Source organism: Malania oleifera, chromosome 2 (assembly GCF_029873635.1).
Source record: "Malania oleifera isolate guangnan ecotype guangnan chromosome 2, ASM2987363v1, whole genome shotgun sequence".
NCBI classification, from domain to species: domain Eukaryota; kingdom Viridiplantae; phylum Streptophyta; class Magnoliopsida; order Santalales; family Ximeniaceae; genus Malania; species Malania oleifera.
The window spans coordinates 151,088,518-151,108,994 of NC_080418.1; the positions used below are offsets into that span (position 1 = coordinate 151,088,518).

At 35.3% G+C, this 20,477-nt stretch overlaps 1 protein-coding gene across 2 annotated transcripts in view; it reads right to left on the bottom strand.

The window, feature by feature from the left end:
• Positions 1–2,552: 2,552 nt before the first annotated feature.
• Positions 2,553–20,477, bottom strand: part of LOC131149625 (uncharacterized) — a 51,892-nt gene continuing 33,967 nt past the window's right edge. For both annotated transcript variants that reach the window (XM_058100242.1, XM_058100244.1), the window contains one exon: positions 2,553–2,987. In XM_058100242.1, coding sequence (XP_057956225.1) covers positions 2,952–2,987 — 36 coding nt within the window. In that variant the 3' untranslated portion in view covers positions 2,553–2,951. The remainder of the gene's footprint in view (positions 2,988–20,477) is intronic.

Consider the following 20,477-nt stretch of genomic DNA (forward strand, 5'->3'; position numbering starts at 1 on the left):
TTCTTCGTAATAATTTCTTAAGATACAAGTATCTTTTTGTGGAACCATGCAAAAAAAATTGAATTTCTTAGTTTTTTGTACTAAAAAAATTATAATTATTATTATTATTATTATTATTATTATTATTATTATTTGCTCCTACTGTTCTCTTACTTTTGAATTATTCAAAGTAATAACGTATAATATTTCAAAGTCTTGAGATTCTTAACATGATCAGGCTATTCTCTCTCATTTGTAATACTTACCTTAAACATTAATAAAGGGCTTGGCTCCTTTTTTCAATTACCTCAAATGTAAGTACGTCTCCACCATGAATATGCTTGTTTTCCAAGTCTCAAAATTCTTCATATCCATTCTCTCACCAAGAAAGAGTTTGTTTTTCCAAGTCTCAAAATTCTTACCACGACTCAGACTATGCCCTCATATTTGCATATACTTACTGTGGATATTAATAATGGGTTTGGCTCCATTTTTAGTTACCTTAAATGTCAGTGTGACTCCATCAGGAATGAGGTTTTTTTTTTTTTTTTCTCCAAGTCTCAAGATTGTTCATTTCCATTCTCCCATCAGGAATGTAAGTTTATTTTCCAAGTCTCTACATTCTTACCATGACTTAATCTATTCCCTTGTATTTGTATATACTTACCATGGACATTAACATTGCTCGGTTGCTTTCCGAATAATCTCAAAAGTGACTGTCTCCACTCTTTAGGCCATCTGTAACTCAAAACTCATGTCAGCCATCTCCAAAGTATGGTGCTCTGCTTCAACATTCTTATCATTACGCATACTATTCCCTCATATTGCTATATACTTAACACTGACATTTACAATGGACTTAGCTCCTTTTTTAATGAGCTCAAATGTGACTGTCTCTCCACTCTTCAATCCATTTGTAACTTGGAAGTCGTGCTAATCATTTGCAAAGTATGGTATTCATCTCCAGAGTATAGTGTTCCACTCCATTTTTTGGCTGAGAATAAGCTTGTTTTCGAAGTCTCAAGCTTCCTACCATGACTTATAATTTACTGTGGACATTAATATAAACTCGACTGTCAATATTCCTATATCCTAATTTCACTAGCCATGATCTTCCCTTCTTGTGCAACCACTAGATAAATCCTATTCATTCGAGCTCATTTAAATATTACCAATGCACTAGGGATTGGACAGATTGCAGCGAGTCAATCAAAGACTCTCACAAAACGAAGGGATCGATAAAACAATTTATATTATATCAAGTTTGTTACACTTAACTGATGCTTAATCACAAAGACATGTGATGCACGGGTTGATGAAATAAATATTGGTTTGTTACACAACCAATGGGAGTTTGTCCATATATACACCTTCTATCTTCCACGTGCAACTATCACATGTTAGTTTTGCATGTTAACACTTTGAATCTAAATGTATGCATGGATGTACATGACTATAATGAATTTTCCAAAAGTCAATGCATGCATGCTACATGCAAATCCATGCATGCAGGTAAATTACGCATATAAACCATGCATGCATGCATGCACATAAATGTCATGAATTTGTTACATGTACTCCAATTCATGGATTTGGAAAAATACATACACATGAAAGAAGATCATCCATTGGTTAATAAATAGAGCTTCCAAAGTCGGTGGCCCTTACTATATCAAAATGCACATGTAAATGAAAGCCATGCATGGTGAGGGAAATTAGCCGTCCAAAAGTCAGTAAGCCTTTAATAAATTTACGTATCTTCCTTGCTTAAAAGGTGGAAACTTGTTAATGAACATACTTTCCAAAAGTCGGTAAACCTTACGTGAATTCCACTCATGTAAGCTGAAATTCATTAGTAGAACATACTTGGAAAAAGTTGGTAAGCCTTTAGTAAATTCGATACATACAACGTGAAATTTGTTAGTAAGCATGCTTTTCAAAAGTTGGTTAGTATCATTCTTGCAAGTAGAATAAACCATCTTTTGAAAAGTTGGGGGGTTCTTAATAAATTGATTCATGCAAAGTCAATGAGCACTTAATAAATCGACTTATGAAAAGTCGGTGAGCTCTTAATAAACTGACTTATGAAAAGCCAGTCAGCCTTTAATAAACCAATTTTCATATATCGGTTGTCTTCATCTCACTAAACCAATTTTCAGAAGATATCAATGGCAACCAATGAGAAAGAAGCTGCATAGGCATATGCGAAAGAAGCAGATGCTTAATTTTGACGCCCATCCCCATCAGCACACAACACAGAGCTCATGACGGATGACTCCCATGGATCATCTGCGAGTTTTTTTTTTTTCCATAATGTTCTTCCATATAAGCAACATCCTCATCTTTTTGCTATTAGTACAAATCAAATCTCAGGAGTTTTCATATGTTGCTTATATTCATAATGACATCCAACCAACCCACCACATAGCTAGAACATAAACTAGCCCTGTAATGATGTGCCACAACACAAAAGTCTAAAATCTACGGGCTACGACTACGAACCTATCAGAGGAGACTTATTCTTCATTTTCTCGTCCCATGCATCCACCCGCCCAAAGGAAAAAACTCCTACGTTTACAGTTTACTGTATGTTATAAATTTGAAATGCTACCTTATCAAATAGCAACAATATTGACAGTATATCACACCCCTTGCAGAATGAAGGGATGTTGCATCCGTGTGTTTGCATCTCTCTCCCTCTCTCTCTCTCTCTCTCCCTCTCTCTGACAGCTTTTTTACCCTTGGAAAAAATTGAATTTTAAAAAATCACAAACTGTACAGAGCCCACTCCCATAGATAACCTGGCCGGATTAATTATGGAAATAAACCTCAAAATAATAAGCATGGAGAAATGGACAAAAAGCCAAAAATTAAAAAAGAAAAAGGGCAGATGACATACATCAAAATCAAAAATGCCTCCAAACCCAAAACCAACTCTTCTTTCTTTGCCCATTTCATGAGAATATTCCAATTCATACGTCCTGATGCTTGTTGAATGCGTTCTCATCCTGCAAGACTGAATCCAGTTAGACACAGAAATGCCAACCGTTGTAACTGGACAAAAATATAGCAAAATGTAAAATCAAAACTATACTAACTAGTTTCATATATCTTGTTAAAGTTATTTACACTGTTCAAGGATGCTGCCAGCCACAAAAATGATAGGGAGAAGGAAGAATCCATTATGTTGCACCAGTGGTACTCAAGAGGAGGGTTTACCATTTAAAATGCTCCGGTTTTGATTCACATTTTCATACAAATCAATGTTTCCATTTGATTACAGTTTGAAGGGGTATGGTTCAGTTAACCAAACCATGCCAAGTCAGCCAGCCCAAATGATTAACTACGATATGTGCAGTAATCCTGGAACTATCAATATGAACCAGAGGGCATATTTTTCTCCACTGTTGGGAGGCTAAGAATCTTTGGAGATAATCTTTTTCTTCATTTTTAACAAAGCAATGGCTTTGCCACGAACTGTCAATTTTTTTTTCATGGTAAGGTTTGGGATTTTGGGGGTAAAAAAGGTTCGTGCAAGTGCTACATTTTGCTCTTTTTTGGACTTCGTGGCTCAAAAGGAATACTAGGATCTTCAGTGACAAATCAACCCCTATCCATTTATTATATAGGATAGAGTTTTTTTATTTACTTCCTTTTGGGCTCACTAGTTGGGGATTTTTCAGGGAGTATTGTTTTTTCATGGGTTTTTTTTCTAAAGCCCAGGTACTGGGGTCAACGTGTCCTAAGATGTCTCAGAGTTCAGATTCAACTACTATAAAAGCAACCACGTGGACATTAATTGGTCAAATTTCAATCAACAAAACTAGCTCACATATCAATTTCTTTAAACAACAAATGCTAACTTCTGTTATCACAAAAATAACCCATTATGACGTGATATATCAACTTACTCAAATGACCATACATTCCACAGAAGCTCAATACAATAGTGACCAGGATGAAGCTAGAGTGGGGTAACAAGGACCTCCCCCCACTCCCCCCACCACCCCCCCCCCCCCCCACAGCCCTTCCAAAAATAAAAATAAAAAAGAAAAAGAAAAAAGAGAAGAATATCGATAAGGAGGTAAACAATGAACTTAATATAATAAAATTACACATTGAAATGCCCACATGCATAGATTATCTAAAATTAGCATATATAAATTTTGCCATTATTATTATATTATTAAAAAAAAAAATTGACTTAAAATATAATAATATAACTAATTCCTAACCATATGCTTGCCAGAATTAAATTTTAATTATTAAAATCAAAATAAATTAAATTTATAAAATCATTAATCATCCATACACCCAATTTGTCGTGTGCAGGCAAACTTCCAGTGTAAACAAACAAAAAACAAAAGCACCCTCTAAAACTGCACTTGTATGTAAAGTGTTTGTTAATTTGTAAATAATCCTATGACACGTCCCTCAAAATTTTTTACTGTATAATATACACATTTTTTTACAGGAAAAAGGAGAGAATTTATCAAAGAAGCATGAATGTACAAAGATATGGAATCCTCCTAAGAAGACGAGAAAAAACAAGAAAGTAAATATTGCAACTCGTAAAATCAAAGCCAACCAATCATGCTTGCTGTAAATCCACAAAGCATATCCCCTTCAAACAGCTTGCAGTAACAACCCATAAAGAAGTCATATACTGAATTTTCCATACCAAATGCCATTGGATCTTCTTCCCTTTAAAAATGCAAGCATTCCTTTCCAACTAGTTTCCCACAAAACAGCAAATAATCCACTCCCCACAAGCCTCACCCATCTTTACTCCAACCAAACCCTGTAAAATAGATAGCCAGTAGATCCTCTAAGTCCCAACAAACACAGCTTTCCCCAATACCAAATAACTTGTTCCATATCCTCAATGCAAAGAACAATGCAAGAAAAAATGAGAGGCAGATTCAGGAAGGTCAAATCAAAGAACGAACACAACCAGAGATAAAGCCTTAAAAGGCTTCCTACTCAGCAACCCAAGTCCTTTATTCCAAGAAATTGTTGAAATTCTGCTGAAATTCACTTCCCACCACCCTCTAAATCAAAATGGTAGTTAATTTCTGTTAACAAATTTCCATCAAAAATTCCATGAGTCACCCAAAATTCATCGAATTCTTGAAATTTCATTCCAAACTTTAATTACAACAATAAACAAACAAACAAACAAACCAAGCCTTAGTCCCACTAGGTGGGGTCAGCCACATGAATCCTTTTCCACCAATTTATACAATCTTGGACAATTTTCTCCAACAATTTGAGGGCTAAAACCCTTATTATCTCATTCCAAGCTACTTTAGGTCTACTCCTACCCCTTCCACTAATAACAACTAGCTCACTCCTAATTGATGTGCTATTGGGCCTCCATTGTATGTGGCCAAACCATCTCAACTAACCCTCCCTTATCTTATCTTCTACAGATGCTATGTGTAACTTACCATGAATATGTTCATTTGATAATTTATCTTGTAACGTTATACCAATTATCCACCTTAACATTCTCATTTTGGCAAGGTTGTTAGAATCAGGATCGTACATAGGATTGTTGGGAGGGCCAGCAAGACCGGATCATAGGATCAGATTGTGGATCATAAGATTCTATTACAATGTAAAATAAATTATAACTTTATGTATTTGGCATTTTATGATCTCAATAAAATAAGCTTAAAAACTAGGTAGAGAGTTTAAGAAATGAAAACGAATTTCAACAATGTAATTAGCTTGCTAGCTTGGACTTAGCAGGTTTTCCCTTCTGTTAGAATGCCACTTTACCTAAAAGCTAAAGCTATTAGGTTGTCGACCAACAATATATATCAAGCATTAACACTCCACCGCACGTGCATCCCAACAGCATGTGGAGAGATAAACAAACAATAGACAGCACGCATTATACGGAATACAATATTTTTTACACACCACATAACAAACACAGGCAACAAGACTAAAACCCAGGACCTCCTAGAAACCAACTCTGATACCATGTTAGATTACCACTTACCTAAAAGCTCAAGTTATTAGGTTGTGGGCCGACAATGTATATCAAGCATTAACACCTTCAACAATCTTGGCCCAAAAAAAAATCTGAATATTCTGAATTGCAATGTGCTCTGCAAAGGACAGACTGCTGCTGCCATGTTTATCCAATAATTGAAATTAAAAAGAAATGCAAAAAGAATGAAGAGAAAAGGAACAAGAAATTGCTAATCTTAATTCAATGAACTGATGTAAATTTTTCGGCTTCTATGGTTTTGCCATTAGACCATAAGAGGAAGAAGGAAGAAGCGAAGGAAAGAGAAGAGGGAGATTGAGGGTAAAAAAAAAAAGGGAAAAAATTTGTTAAGGAAGAACTTTTTCGTCAGTCAAAAAGAAAAAAAGAACAAAAAAATAAAATAAAAGCTATATGCTCCTTGCTTTGGGGAAAAAAAAGGTAGGTCATTGGCTTGTCGGTAATAAGAGAAAAGAAGATGGAATTAAAAAACTACAAAGATAATGCATAACTAGTAGTACAAGCCTACAACTTTTAGCTCTTAGCCTTATCGTACAACTATCTCAAAGCTCTCAGCTAGCCTCTACTGTTGCTGAAAGAAGGAACAGTCACAGCTAGCTGATGGACAACTTCGGATCTGCCTAGAAGAACTCTAGGGTCTTGGAGAGCTTTCACTTTCTAAGGAAGAGAGTTTTCAAGAGATGTTGAGCTGCTCTCTTAACTTGGAATGAACAAATCCCACAGACATGAACATTATTTTACTCTAATTTTGATGTGTTTGGGACAACTGGACCAAATTTTGTGTCTATTGCAGAAGTAAAGTATGTGGGCCAATAAAAAAATATAGATCGGGCCCCTTTTTTTTTAAATCTTAATAGGAAAAATCCATATTCCATTGCATAAGTAGGATCAGTAGGATCCCATGTAGGATTGGGATGCTAAGACCCTAATGATCCAGATGGATCCAATTGGGATCCTACTTGATTAAGATTCTTGCTAAGATCCGGATCAATTAGGTAAGTCTGGATCGTAGGATCATAGGATATCAAGATCCAAATTGGGATTTTGATAACCATGCATTTTGGCCACTTTCACTTTTTAGATGTGTTGTTTATTAGTTGCCCAACATTCTAACCTACATAACATAGTTGGTGTCATAGTCATCCTACATAACTTTCCTTTGAAGGTAACTTTACACTCACACAACACACTTGAAATTTTAATTATAAAATGAAATTCCCTTGAAATTCAAATTTGAGTGAAACCCAAATTGAAATTTTCTTTTAATTTATCTTCTTGGTTTATTGAAACTAAAGATTATTATAAGAATGATATAAATAACTTCTATACTTTTGAATAGTTGTACATAAAATACTAGCTATATTTGTATTATTTATGAATTTCATTTATATTAATTGAATATGTTTAATATGCTTATTATATTGCAGTTATTGCACCTTACACACCACATACATGTCCTCAATGTATCTTATTTGTAATTTTTTAGTTCCAAATCTTACATTATTCTTTCTGTTTGTAGTTCTACAGCTCCTTTAAAGAATTCCGCGCTTTACTGCATATTTCCATAGTTTTTTGAAAAAAAAATTTGATAGAAAAAGAAATTTATAAGATAGAAAAAGGATGTCCAATCAGGAGAAGAGACACCTGCTTAATAATGTCTAGGAAACCCCAGGGAAAACAAAAAAATAAAATCAAAAGATATAAAAAACAGCGCAAAAAAATCAGCACATCCTAAGTCAACAAAGCAAGTCACTCTCGCTTAATATCTGAGAAACATATTCCCTTGAAATAACCATTACCCATGCACCACAGAGAAACCAGACAATGAAATTTCTCCCACACCAATAAAAATGCAAATTTCTTCCCTCAAAATATATGCGAGTTACGTTCCTTCCATAAACCCAAAAATACTGCAAATGAAGCACTAATCCATGGCGCTTTTCCTTCCTTTAAATCAAAATCAAAATTGACATTGACATCAAAATTTCCATCGAACTTTCCGAAGTTTAGAAGCCTTAAAATTTTAGTCGAAATCAAAATGTAAGACCCTGTCTATAATAGATTGTTGTTGTTAACTTTATTGAGAACAAGCAATCAAATAAAAGCCAAATTTCAGAGGGAACTTTGGCCTTCCAAGTGCTATGATGAAGCCAAAGAGTCATATACTAACAGATAAAAAACTCAAAAGAAATATTTACAAGAGCGCCCCCCTCCCCCCCCCCCCCCAACCTATTCCCCTAAGAATCTCGCACTCGCTTCTGCACAACCTCCCAAGTGGAAGGACAATAGCCCTCCAACAAACACAACAAAGATGAGAGTTCCTCCACGTCCCTATCATTAAGAGACATGAAAATGGAATCACAAGAGAAATTATCCCCATTAAATATCAAGAAAGAAGAAATAACCTCATTGTGCAGCACCAGAGACAATAAAAGCAAGGGAAAGAGATGAGAAAACCTGAGTCATTCCTCCCATGACTTTTCTAGGAAATGAATGTGGACCCATTACCCACAACAAACATTGTACAAGGGATAAAAAGGGAGTACAGCTGAGATATATTCCTCCAAGGACTCGAAAGAACATCTTATTCCCACATTAGCATCCCACCCATTTACCTTATACCAAATTCACTTTTAATAACTTTATGTCGAAGGGAATCCTCAATAATATTTAACCTATTAAAGCAATGTTTTTAGACACTGACATACCAAGACCCAAAACTCCCTTTTTTTTCACCTATACACCACCTTCCAACTAACCAAATGATCTCCCCAATTTCAAACAAAAGAAAGTTTCTCATGGCTCTCTTAATATTCCTAACCCTGCAAAAACTTCGAAGATGGACAAAAAGATAGAGGGATACTAGAAAGACAAGCCTGGATGAGTGTATATGTATAACCACCTAAAGAAAGATGAGCATCCTTCCATCCATCTAAACGCTTAGCCACCTTCTACACTGCACAAGGCCAAAAACTAGCTGACCTAAGATTACCACCCAAAGGAACTATTAAAGCATGAAATACATTGTTGGCTGACAACCTAACAGCTTAAGCTTTTAGGCAAAGTGGTAATCTAATATGGTACCAAAGCTGGTTACCAAGAGGGCCTAGGTTGTAGTCTTCTTGCCTCTATTTATTGTGTGGTGTTTTAAAAAATTATTATATTTCTTATAATGGGTGTTTTTATCGTTTGTTTATCTCTCCTCGTGCTATCAGGCTGCACGTGCCAGGGAGAGTTAAGATTTTAGGTAAAACAGTTATCTAACAAGAAAAATAAACAAATAAGCCAATCTAGGGTACAAGTACTACACTCAACTAAAGAAGATGTTAGAGGTTATTTATGTCTTTTAGTATTATTATTATTAAGTTTGTTGGTATGTTAATTAGTGAGAGTTAGTAAGAGTATTATTGTCATTAGAATGTATTTGATTTGTATTATAAGTAAAGGAAGACATCTATCTTCAAGTTATGTCATTCATTTAATCAAAATCTCAACATGGTATCAGGGCACAATCCAACCTAAACCCTATCATAGTCATCTATAGTCAGAAAACACCTTCTCATCACTATCCTTCTCAGTACACCTCCACCCTTCATTATTTCACAAAACCAACCATAAAACCAAAAATAGAACACTCTGAAGTCTGCCCCCACAAAACCGCATCGCCAAAAAGTACCCCATGGAACACCATGCATCAGCCAACTTCCGACAGTTCCAACCCAACGCGCCGGCGCATGAGAGAGTTTTCGGCCACTTTTTCTGATTTTTTCCTTTGCCATGTTCTAATTCCTTCTATAGACCATATTATCAAGTTGTTGGGCATGTTTTTTTCCAAAGATCCAACCTTTTTTATCATGCACTCGTGGTAATCCGTTAGTTGTTGCTCAATGTTCATAAAGGCTTCTTTGTGAATGCCTTAGAGCAGTGGCAGGGTTCGTAAGTTGAGTTGTTAGGCTGTGGCAGTGCTATATTAGTAGGTAAGTCGTTCACCATGTCCATGGTTGTGTTGGTGCTTCACATCATTCGCGATTTTCCCAATTAGTTTTGATCGTTCTTCATGTTTGACATTGGTGTGGCTACTAGTTTGTGAGTGTTGGGATGGAGTCTATGAATCCCAAAAACATGTTTCCTTCGTCGCTACCACAAATAACAACTCAAAAGTTGGATGGAAAGAATTATGTTCAATGATCTAAGGTTATTCAAGTTTATTTAGCAAGATTAGGAAAATCTGACCACTTACTCCAATATGATTCTTTTGATGAGAAGAGAAAAGAAGTGTGTATTCAAGAAGATGCCTTGATTGTTTCCCTCTTGTGAAATTCGATGGAGCCATAGATTGCACGGATGTTCATGCATCTAGATATGTGCAAGGAGATTTGGGATTATGTCAAGCTTCTATACTCTAGTAACATTACACATATATATGATTTATCCCAAAAGTACTTTAGTTACAACAAGGAGAAAAGAGCATTGCAGATTATTTTGGAGAGATGAAACGCATTCATGAGGGGCTCAATTTCGTGCAACCTAAAATCGCCAACGTTTCTTGAGATGCAGAAGCAAAGGGAGCAGGGCATGAGACAAGTTTGAGGCAGTCCAGTCCCAAATACTTTCATTTGCCAATGTTTATTCTTGTGTCCTTCGTGCTTCCTTTAGCACACATTCTCCTGTTCTTGCATCCAACTTTGAGAGGGTAGTTTTTTCCACAAGGTGATTCTAGTTCTCTACCAAACAACCGCAGAAGTTATCGAGGTGATTAGCAGCCGTGGTGGTAGAGATGGACGAGGCATAGGCACTCCTTGCAAGTGCACTCATAGTGGATGAGGCAATCATACTATTGAACAGTGTTGGTACCTACACAATAGACCTTCATGTGTTGCCAATGCAGCCACCACCGAATTCACACCTTTGGGGGCAGCCAATGCAAGTATGCAACCACCACCAATTTCACACCTATGGGGCCGAGCCGCGAGCGGGGGCCAACCTACTGTATCCACGTCAAAGGAAGATTATTCCATGTTCCAGTAATATCAAGCGTCACAACAAGCTTCTCTTCCCATTTCATCTCATGCCCAAATAGGTAATCAATCTCACAATATTTCTGTCATCCAGTACTTCTACCTTGTGTTACTCTTGCTGATGGATCCACCACTGCTATCAAGGGAATTCGACTGTAAATCCCACTTCTTCTATTTCTCTTCCTTCAATTTTGTATATTCCCAAGTTTCCTTTCAATCTTATATCCATTAGCAAGATTACTAAATCCATGTATTGTTCAGTAACAATCTTCCCTGATTCTGTGGTTATTCAAGAGTTGAAAATGAGGAAAACGATGGCGGAGGCGTGAAGCTAGTGGACTTTATCACTTTGAGCCGCCCTCTCCTTCTACTGCCTGCACTACTGCTGCCACACCTCTCCAAATTCATTGTCATCTTAGTCATCCTTCACTGGAAAAGTCAAAACGTCTTGTTCCTAATTTGAGTTTGTGCTTATTCTTGATTGTGGGTCTCATCAATTGAGAAAGCAGCATCTGTCCTTTTTGCTTCCTAGACAATAAACAGGCTGTAAGCCCTTTCATGTTAGTCCATTCTAATGTTTGGGGTCCTAGTAGAGCAGTGTACAAGTTAGGTTACTTTGTAACCTTTGTGGATGATTACTCAAAAAAGACTTGGCTATATATTTAATAAAAATCATCCTGAGTTATTTCATATATTTTGTGCCTTTTGTTATGAAATAAAGACTCCATTTGGTTTGCCAGTTCGAATACTTCAAAGTGATAATGCTAGAGTATTTCAATTCACAATTCACTGCTAATATGACTCAATTTGGTATTGTTCATCAATCACCCTATGCCCACATTCCTTAACAAAATGGGGTTGCAGAGAGGGAAAATAGGCATATCCTTGAAATCACTCACACCATACTTTATCAAATGCATGTACCTAAAGTGTTTTGGAGCGATGTTGTACTTACTGCTTGCTATCTAATCAACAAGTTGCATAGTATTAAATAACAGCTGTTACGTAATTTAATAGTTGTTACGTAACAAAAAATGAGGGCTCCAATACCGTAACAAACTGCTAATGCGGTAAGAAAAATTTCTTGGCCATTAACTAACCATAACAGCACGTAATGGGCATTACACTTGCGTTACAGTCCATAATGTTCATTACACACCATTACAGCTGTTGTTGCCTTATCTCCTCGAGTTTGCTTCATTTTTTGTGGTTCTCTTCACATGTTGCTTCTTCCCCTCTCAGTCTCCTTCGTCCAACTTAGATCTCCTGATCTGAAGCTTTGAAACCCCAAAAATCAGCTTCAATTTGTTGTTTGAAGCTATGCTCCACATGTCAGCTAAGTTGGCTCTTTGATCTGTGGAGATTTTCACAATTTCTCGGTCAAATTGCTGTTGTTTGGGAACGTTTAGGTTGATTCTGCAAGGAAATCGAGAAATCAAGAAGAAATTAGAGGATTTGGAGGCTTGCAGCTGAAATTCATTGCATTAGGTAGGTTCGGCCACTGTCGAAACTTGGGTATGTGTTTTTTCCAAACTCCAGTCTTCCTTCCTTTTTTTTTTTAATTATTTCTTTTAATTTGAAGCGGCAAAGGCTACTCCATCACTACCACAGGGCTACACTGATAGTAGCCTAATAAATTACTAATTTAGTTTCTTTTATACTTTTAAGTTTATACTTATTACTTAATTACTTTTATTTTATTTTATGCATGTAAAATTGTAAATAATAAATTATATAAGTAAAATTTATTAATTAGCATAAAAAATTACTATAAAGTATAGAATCTATAGATCTACATATTTATTATTTAATATTAGATTTAGATTGTAAGGCTGCACTTAGTTTGTAATCACTAAATTACTAATTACATCTTCTAATTTTCATATTTTATTTTATTTGTCACAACTAACAATGTAGGTAATTAATGATATAAGTTAAAAATTATTAATTAATATGAAAATTTCTTCAAATTATAATATCTACATATTTATTTTTTAAAATATCTTGACAATTAATGATTTAATATTAAATCTACAATTTATAATATATTCTAATTTTTAAACAATTAGTCAAGTGACTCAAGAACACTACCTTTTAAATAATTAAATTGTAAGATCTACAATTCTATATTTATTTTGTTAAATTGTGAATTACTAAATTGTATTATATATGGATAAATCAACTAAAATTTATATACTTTGAGAAAATATCAAAATAGAATCAATAGATATAATTTATTAGCATTAAGTAATAACCTTATCAATTCCTATTTCCTATTTTGGTAGTTATTAAGTTATTAGTTAATAACTTAATACTTAATAGTTAGCAATTTAAATTCTTAAATTTAATCCATATTTTATGTTATATTATTATGTTATAGCTAATTATGTACCATTTTATTCTTAATTTTTTGTATAAGGATTAAGGACCATAACTTCTTATTTTTACTTATGTGAAGAAATCATCTAATCAAGCATCAAGATGCGGCGTGACAAAAAAGTAATAAAGAGCTACCTAGTGAAGATATTAGTTGGCATTTTGCTACTCCAATGGAAAGTAGTAGACATGTTGTGTCATGTAAATTATGTGGAAAGATAATTAAAAAACGAATTACATGATAAAAACAACACTTGGCACATAAAAAAGGTTAGGTGCCTTCATGTCCAAATGTAACCATCCAGGTTAGAGAGAAATGATGAAACATCTAAAACAATATGTGGAGAAGAAGAAAGATAAACAAAAAAGGCAAGAGGAACTGCAAGGTCAAAATAGAGGAGATCTTGAAAATTTGAGCGATGAAAAATATTCAGACGAGGAAAGAATGAGATTGGCTCAACAAGAAAGCATACAAGCACACCAAGAATGGGAAGAGAGGCAAAGATTTAGGGCCAGACCTGGTGGAAGTGGTATTATCATGAACAGGGTGGTGGCTTTGGTAGTGGCAGTGCTGGTGGTTTTGGTAGAACTCAGTCACAAAGTGTTCAAGAAGCTGCAGGTAGTGGGTGGCAATGGATTAACCTTGATACCCTTGAAGATAGATTAAGGGCGATGGATTCTACTCTAGAAAGAAGTAAGAGTGTCAAGCAACAAAAAATAAATACCAAAATTCTGAAAAATTTGAGTAAATTAGGAAAATCTGCGGGAAAATTCCTAATTTATAATCGAGTTCCAACGAATGTAGCTGATTCTTCATTTATACAGCCGACACTTGAAGTTACTGCAGAGGTTGGACATGGGGTGAAGGGCCCATCACCCCATGAAGTCTCTGAAATATATTTGGGGCAAGAGTATCAGGAAACAAAAAATTATATATCTTCTTTTACTAACATTTAGAATGAAAGAGATGTAACCATTATGTATGATGGTTGGTCAAAGCCCACAAGAAAACACATAATAAACTTTTTTAGTTGACTACAATAGAGGCATCGTCTTCCACAAGTCAGTTGACGTCGCTAATGTCCCAAACCGAATAGCTGAAATATTATTTCAGGTAATTTTCTAATTTTGATTGTCTATGTAAATAGCTTTATAAATTTATAGACATGAATCACTTGATGACTTGTATATTTTTAGTTTAGTAATTAATAAATCTATAATTTCATTTTAGATTAATGGATGAAGTGATTGAAGAAATTGGAGAGAAAAATGTTGTCCAAGTAGTGACTAATAATGAAGCTGCAAAGCCTGCAATAAAGACATAAGGGAAATTATTATTGCAAAAGAGACCCAATTTCAACTAGAGAACATGTGTAGTTCATTGCATAGGCCTTATTCTTAAAGACATTGGCAACAAAAGTAATGTCAAGAAGGTCTTAGAAAATGCAAAAAAAAGTAACCTCTTTTATTTACAACCACACATGGACAGTGAATTTCATACAAATAATAAAGAATTGTTTTGTCCTATCATCACTCGATTTGCCAACTTTATTGCCTTGGAGACCATTGTTAGGCGTAAACAAACATTGGGGGAAATGTTCACATCTGATGCTTGAAAAAACTCAAGGTTTGGGATGGCAAAATCAGACCCAACATATGATGCGAAGAAGATTATCTTAGGAAAAGAGTTTTGGCAAAAGGTCTCTGATATAATTTAAGTACAGGAACCCTTAGTGAAAGTTCTTAAATAGGTTGATGGTGATGAAAAACCAACCATGGGTTTCATATACAAGGCAATTGATAGGACAAAGTTGGCCACTTAGAAATATTGCCGGTTCTACAAAGAGTATTGGAAAATTATTGATAACCGGTGGAGTTTTCAATTGCACCAAGACTAGCACGCAGTTGGTAAGTGTAAATAAAATACAATTTGTTATTAATGCAACTTTTAAATTACGCATGGTTGCACTAACACTATCATTAATTAATATGTCTATAAATTTAATTTTAGGATTTTTTTGAACCCCTAATTTCTTTGTGGTATCCCACCCCGTCCTGAAGTTGCTAGAGAAATCATGGATGGGATTAAAAAAGTGATAATCAAGTCGTACCCGATATAGATACTCAAATTCGAGCTATTAATCAAATAAGTATTGGTTCTATTGAATAATGAATTATTTTAGTATTCTATAATACTTTCTACAATATATATCTAATTAATTAATTATACTTCACAATCATCATTTTTTAGTTGTTGCAATATCGGGATAGGCAAAAGACATTTGAAACATCGTTGGCTCAAAGAGCAGTGAAACAAAAAAATTCTCTTAAATAATAGATGAATGGATCTATTTTGTCATTTTTATCTTCAAATTTGACTTTTCAAAAATACACTATATTGACATATGTTTTTCTTCGATTATTCATACAGTTGAATGATGGATTCATTATGGCAAGTGTGCTCCTGAGCTCCAAAGAATTGCAATCAGAGTTCTTAGCCAAACCACATCAGCTTCGAATTGTAAGCGTAATTGGAGCATCTTTAGCCTTATCCATATGAAAAAAAGAAATAGACTAAAGTATACGAGACTACAAAAACTTGTTTTTGTACCTTACAACATGAGGTTAAAGTTAAGACATACAATGAGAAGAAGCCAACAAAAAATCAAAGATAATTTCAACCCTATCAATTTGGACTATATTTTCGAAGGTAATCCTTTTGAGTCCATGGTTAGAGGAGAGAGAGAGACACCATTACTTAACGGTCAAGACAACTCAAACTGGTTAGATGAAGAGGTTGGTGGTACTGTAAAAGAAGGTGATCTGCCACCAATAAACATGCATGATTCAAGTTCAAGTCCTAAACGTTCACAAAGTGATGATAATCTTAATTTGAACCCACCAAGTAATGAATGATGATGATGGTAGTCGTGGTCCTGAGGCTAGGGCTGGGGGTGATGGTGGTGGAGGTGGTAGTGGTGCAAAATATGATTATGGGTATGACACAGGGACATCATTTGTAGGTGACACATATTCTCCTAGTCATTATGGACTACATGATATACCCAAAAATTATGACTTTGGTTATTCCTCTAGAGTATCAATCTTCACAACTTGGGAGGAGGAGTGCTACTAGTGGTAGCCCTAGTGGGAGTCATGGTGCACAAACTAGAAGAAGTCACCAACACCGAGATCATGATTTTGCTGAAGATTCATATGATGTGGTTCGTAGTTATCAGCTAGCATATCCACCACCTCAACACTGATCCACAACATGCGAATCAACCTTATCCTAGCAGGTCAGGGTCTAGTGAATCTTCTTCTACACACTACTTAGAGCTAGCCCCAACCCCAACTTATTGATATTATTCAAGATATGATCAAGGAGGAGATTATGCACCTTCTATATCAATTGGATTTTCACCACCGGTAGATTTTCGAAAGCAACAATGAAATAACGTGAACGTGGGAATATTCAGCTATGTATTTCCACAAGGGTGGAGAGATAATTCTCAATCCCAATCTCAAAACAGAGATGCAGATTATTAAGACCCTCCATGTCATTTTTTTTTTGGTGGTGACATGTGCCATATTATAAATTTGTAATATTATATTCATGTATTTAACTATTGATACCAATCAATTTTCAAATTCATGTATACGTATGACTCATTTTTAGTGATTTTATGTCTCCAATAAATTGATTCTTTATTTTAATTACATTTCTACACTTTTTGCCCATTAAAGTAGTACAAACAATAAAAAAAAAAAAAAAATGACATTTTTTTTTTTTTGTAAACAACGCACTAAAATTAATATAAAAATCATAACGCCTATTGTTGACTTGTTGAGTCCAATCCCTGTTTTGATCATGACAAACCACAGTATCTCATATGTGTGCTTTAAGTATTTGAACAGGTGTATGTTTCAGTAAGCACGGATGATGATGCAATTTGGAAACCGTAAGAGCGCCAAAACAAACATACCCCGGCGTATTCCATGGAATTACAAAGGAACAGAAGACTAAAGATTTTATATGTTTTTCAGTTGTAACAATTATTTAGGTTTAATTGTGCACGCATTCCTCATTATTTAATTTGAAACTCAATTAATGACCTTAGATTGACCTTAGGGGCTTGAACTTTTCACGAAAACATTTTTCCAAAACAAATCTTTTCGAAAAACCCCTCCACGTTTCTTCCGTCTCTTTGATAAGCACTTTTCTCGATCAATCACTCCTTATCATCAAAAGTGTCCAACATGAAAGTTGTGGGATTTTCTCTTAGCTTTCTATTGAAACCAAGAACGTTCAATTTGGAGTCGTATCGAAAAATTAATGTCTAAAAAATTGAAGGGTGTCCGCGTAAAAACAGGGAAATGGTCGATCAGTGTAGGGAATGGTCGACCAGGGAAACCAGTAGCTAAATTTTTTTTCAGCCCAGGTGAATGGTCGACCATTAGGGTCACTGGTCGACCATTGCAAGCCTATGGTCAACCATACAGGGCAATGGTCGACCAGTCATGTCACAGATCTGACAAAATAGCACCCAACGGTCATAATTTTTTGAAATAAATCATTTATTACTCCTCCAACAGTTAGAAAACGACTATATGCCTAAAATGCCTATATATACCACCCCTAAAACTTATTTTACACCTTTTGCCAACATTCATTCACTCTCAAACATTTTTGGGCTATCTTTTCTCTCATTTTCAACATTCAAGAGCATTCACTCACATTTCTTGCAAAGCTTTGTTGGACTTGAGGTTTGGTAAAGAAATTTATTTTTGAGCATTCAATCTTCATCTTCAAAGTATTTCTTCTCTCCTACTCTTTTATTTAAAATTTCATTGAGAGCAAGAACCCTAGTTTTCCATATATCCATTGGTTGAAAAATCTTTTGGGAAAAGTTTATACTAGGGCTTGAATCTTTGAAGCATTCACTTTCACATTTTTTATTCAAAGATTTCATATTATCTTTTTTTTTTTTGCAAAAGCTATTTGAGAGCAAACCCTAGATTCTCCAACTCACATTATTTGAAAAATCATTTATTGGAGAAATATTGCTTTGAGTTAAGATCATTGTAGCATTCCATGATACATATTTTTTTTTATATACAAAGAGCATATACTTTTTATTATAAATATTTTATTGGGTAAAACACATACTCTCTCTTGAGCTTCAAGTTATATCTTGTAAGAGTGTTTAGGATTTCATTGTACACATAAGCTTGTTGAGAAGCATCTAAGTGTATTCAAGATTCTATTCATCTATTGTATTTACAGTTCAGATTGTAAACCGGGAAAGAGGTAGCTACGCCTCATATAAGCAGCAGATTAGGAGGAAGCTACGCCACTTGTAAGCAGCGGATTAAGATGCCATCCTCTGTTCTTAGTGGTAAAATTCCCTACTCAATTCTCCTTCATATTCACCTTTATTCTCTCTCCCTCCTTGTATATTTGGGTGTGTCCTTCGTTCATCAACTAACTCCTGGGGTGGATAAGTTGAATCCTCATGTTATAAAATGTATCTTTTTGGGCTACTCATATATTCAAAATGGATATCGTTGTTATAATCCTATGCTGCATGAATTCTTTGTTTCTACAAATGTTACCTTTTTTGAGTCCACGCCCTACTACCACTAGTCCCTCAGTGCTTCTGAGCTCAATGAGCCTTTTCCTCTACCTAATCTTCCAAACTCTAGTTTGTTGTCCTTGCCCAATCAACCATTTGAGTCTCCATGTTGTTCGAGTCCTCCTCATCGTCTCGATCATCTTAATTTGCAGGTGTATTTAGGACGGCGTCTCCAAGGACAAGAGTTCCTTCTAACTTCTACTACCACGTGTTTGGTTTCCTCGTCTAATGATCATATTTCCTTGTTGTTCGGAAAAGTAAACGCATATGTACCTAACATCCCATTTCAAACTATCTTTGCCATGACTTCTTATCAGTTATCACCCTCCTATTATTGTTTTTTTATTGTTCTATCATCTACTGTCCTTCCCAAATCTGCTTCGGAAGCTTTAGCCCACTCTAGGTGGAACGCTATGGTTGAAAAGATGAATGCTTTAGAGGACAACAGCATTTGGTACTTGGTATCTCTTCCTCTTGACAAGTCTGTGGTCGGTTGTCGTTGGGTATACACTGTGAAAGTGAAACCTAATGGTTCTGTGGCTCATCTGAAGGCATGTCTTGTTACTAAGCGGTATACTCAGGTGTATGGTTTGGATTATTGCAACGTTTTTTCCCCGGTTGCCAAACTTACACTAGTACATGTATTCATCTCCTTGGCTACTACTTGTCACTAGCCTCTTCTTACAAGGAGGAGGTCTATATGCAGCAACCACCTAGGTTTGTTGCTCAGGGGGGGGGTCAGGCTTAGTGTGTCAGCTCAAGAAGGCACTATATGGTTTAAAACAGTCTCCCAAAGCACGATTTGGTCATTTCAGCGTTGTCATACTTGAGTTTGGTCTTTGACTATACATAGTGGATCATTCTTTGTTTTATCATCATACTTCACAAGTAGGATCCTTCTTGTTGTGTATTTGGATAATATTGTTATTACAGGTGATAATTATAAAGGTATTCGGAGTCTCAAACTTTTTCCACAGACTAAGTTTCAAACCAAAGATTTGGGACTGTTAAAATACTTATTGGGTATAGAAGTATCTAAATCTCATATGGGAACTATTTTGTCACTGAGGAAGTATGTTCTTGATCTGTTGGATGAAACTGGATTGTTGAGATCCAAACCGGTTGATACACCTTTGGATCTTAACATCAAGTTAGTGTCAGATATGGATGATTTGTTGCTTAATCCTGGATGATACTGGAGACTTGTTGGAAAGTTGAATTATCTCACAGTTACTCAACTAGACGTATCTTTTGCAACAAGTGTTGTGAGTCAATTTATGAATTCTCCAAGGACAAGTTATTGGAACACAGTAATTCACATCTTGAGATATCTCAAAGGTACACCAAGGAAAGGTCTTTTATATCATGATTAGGGTCACACTTGGATTCATGGATATACAAATGCGGATTGGGCTAGGTTGCATTCCGACCAAAGATTCACAGTCGAGT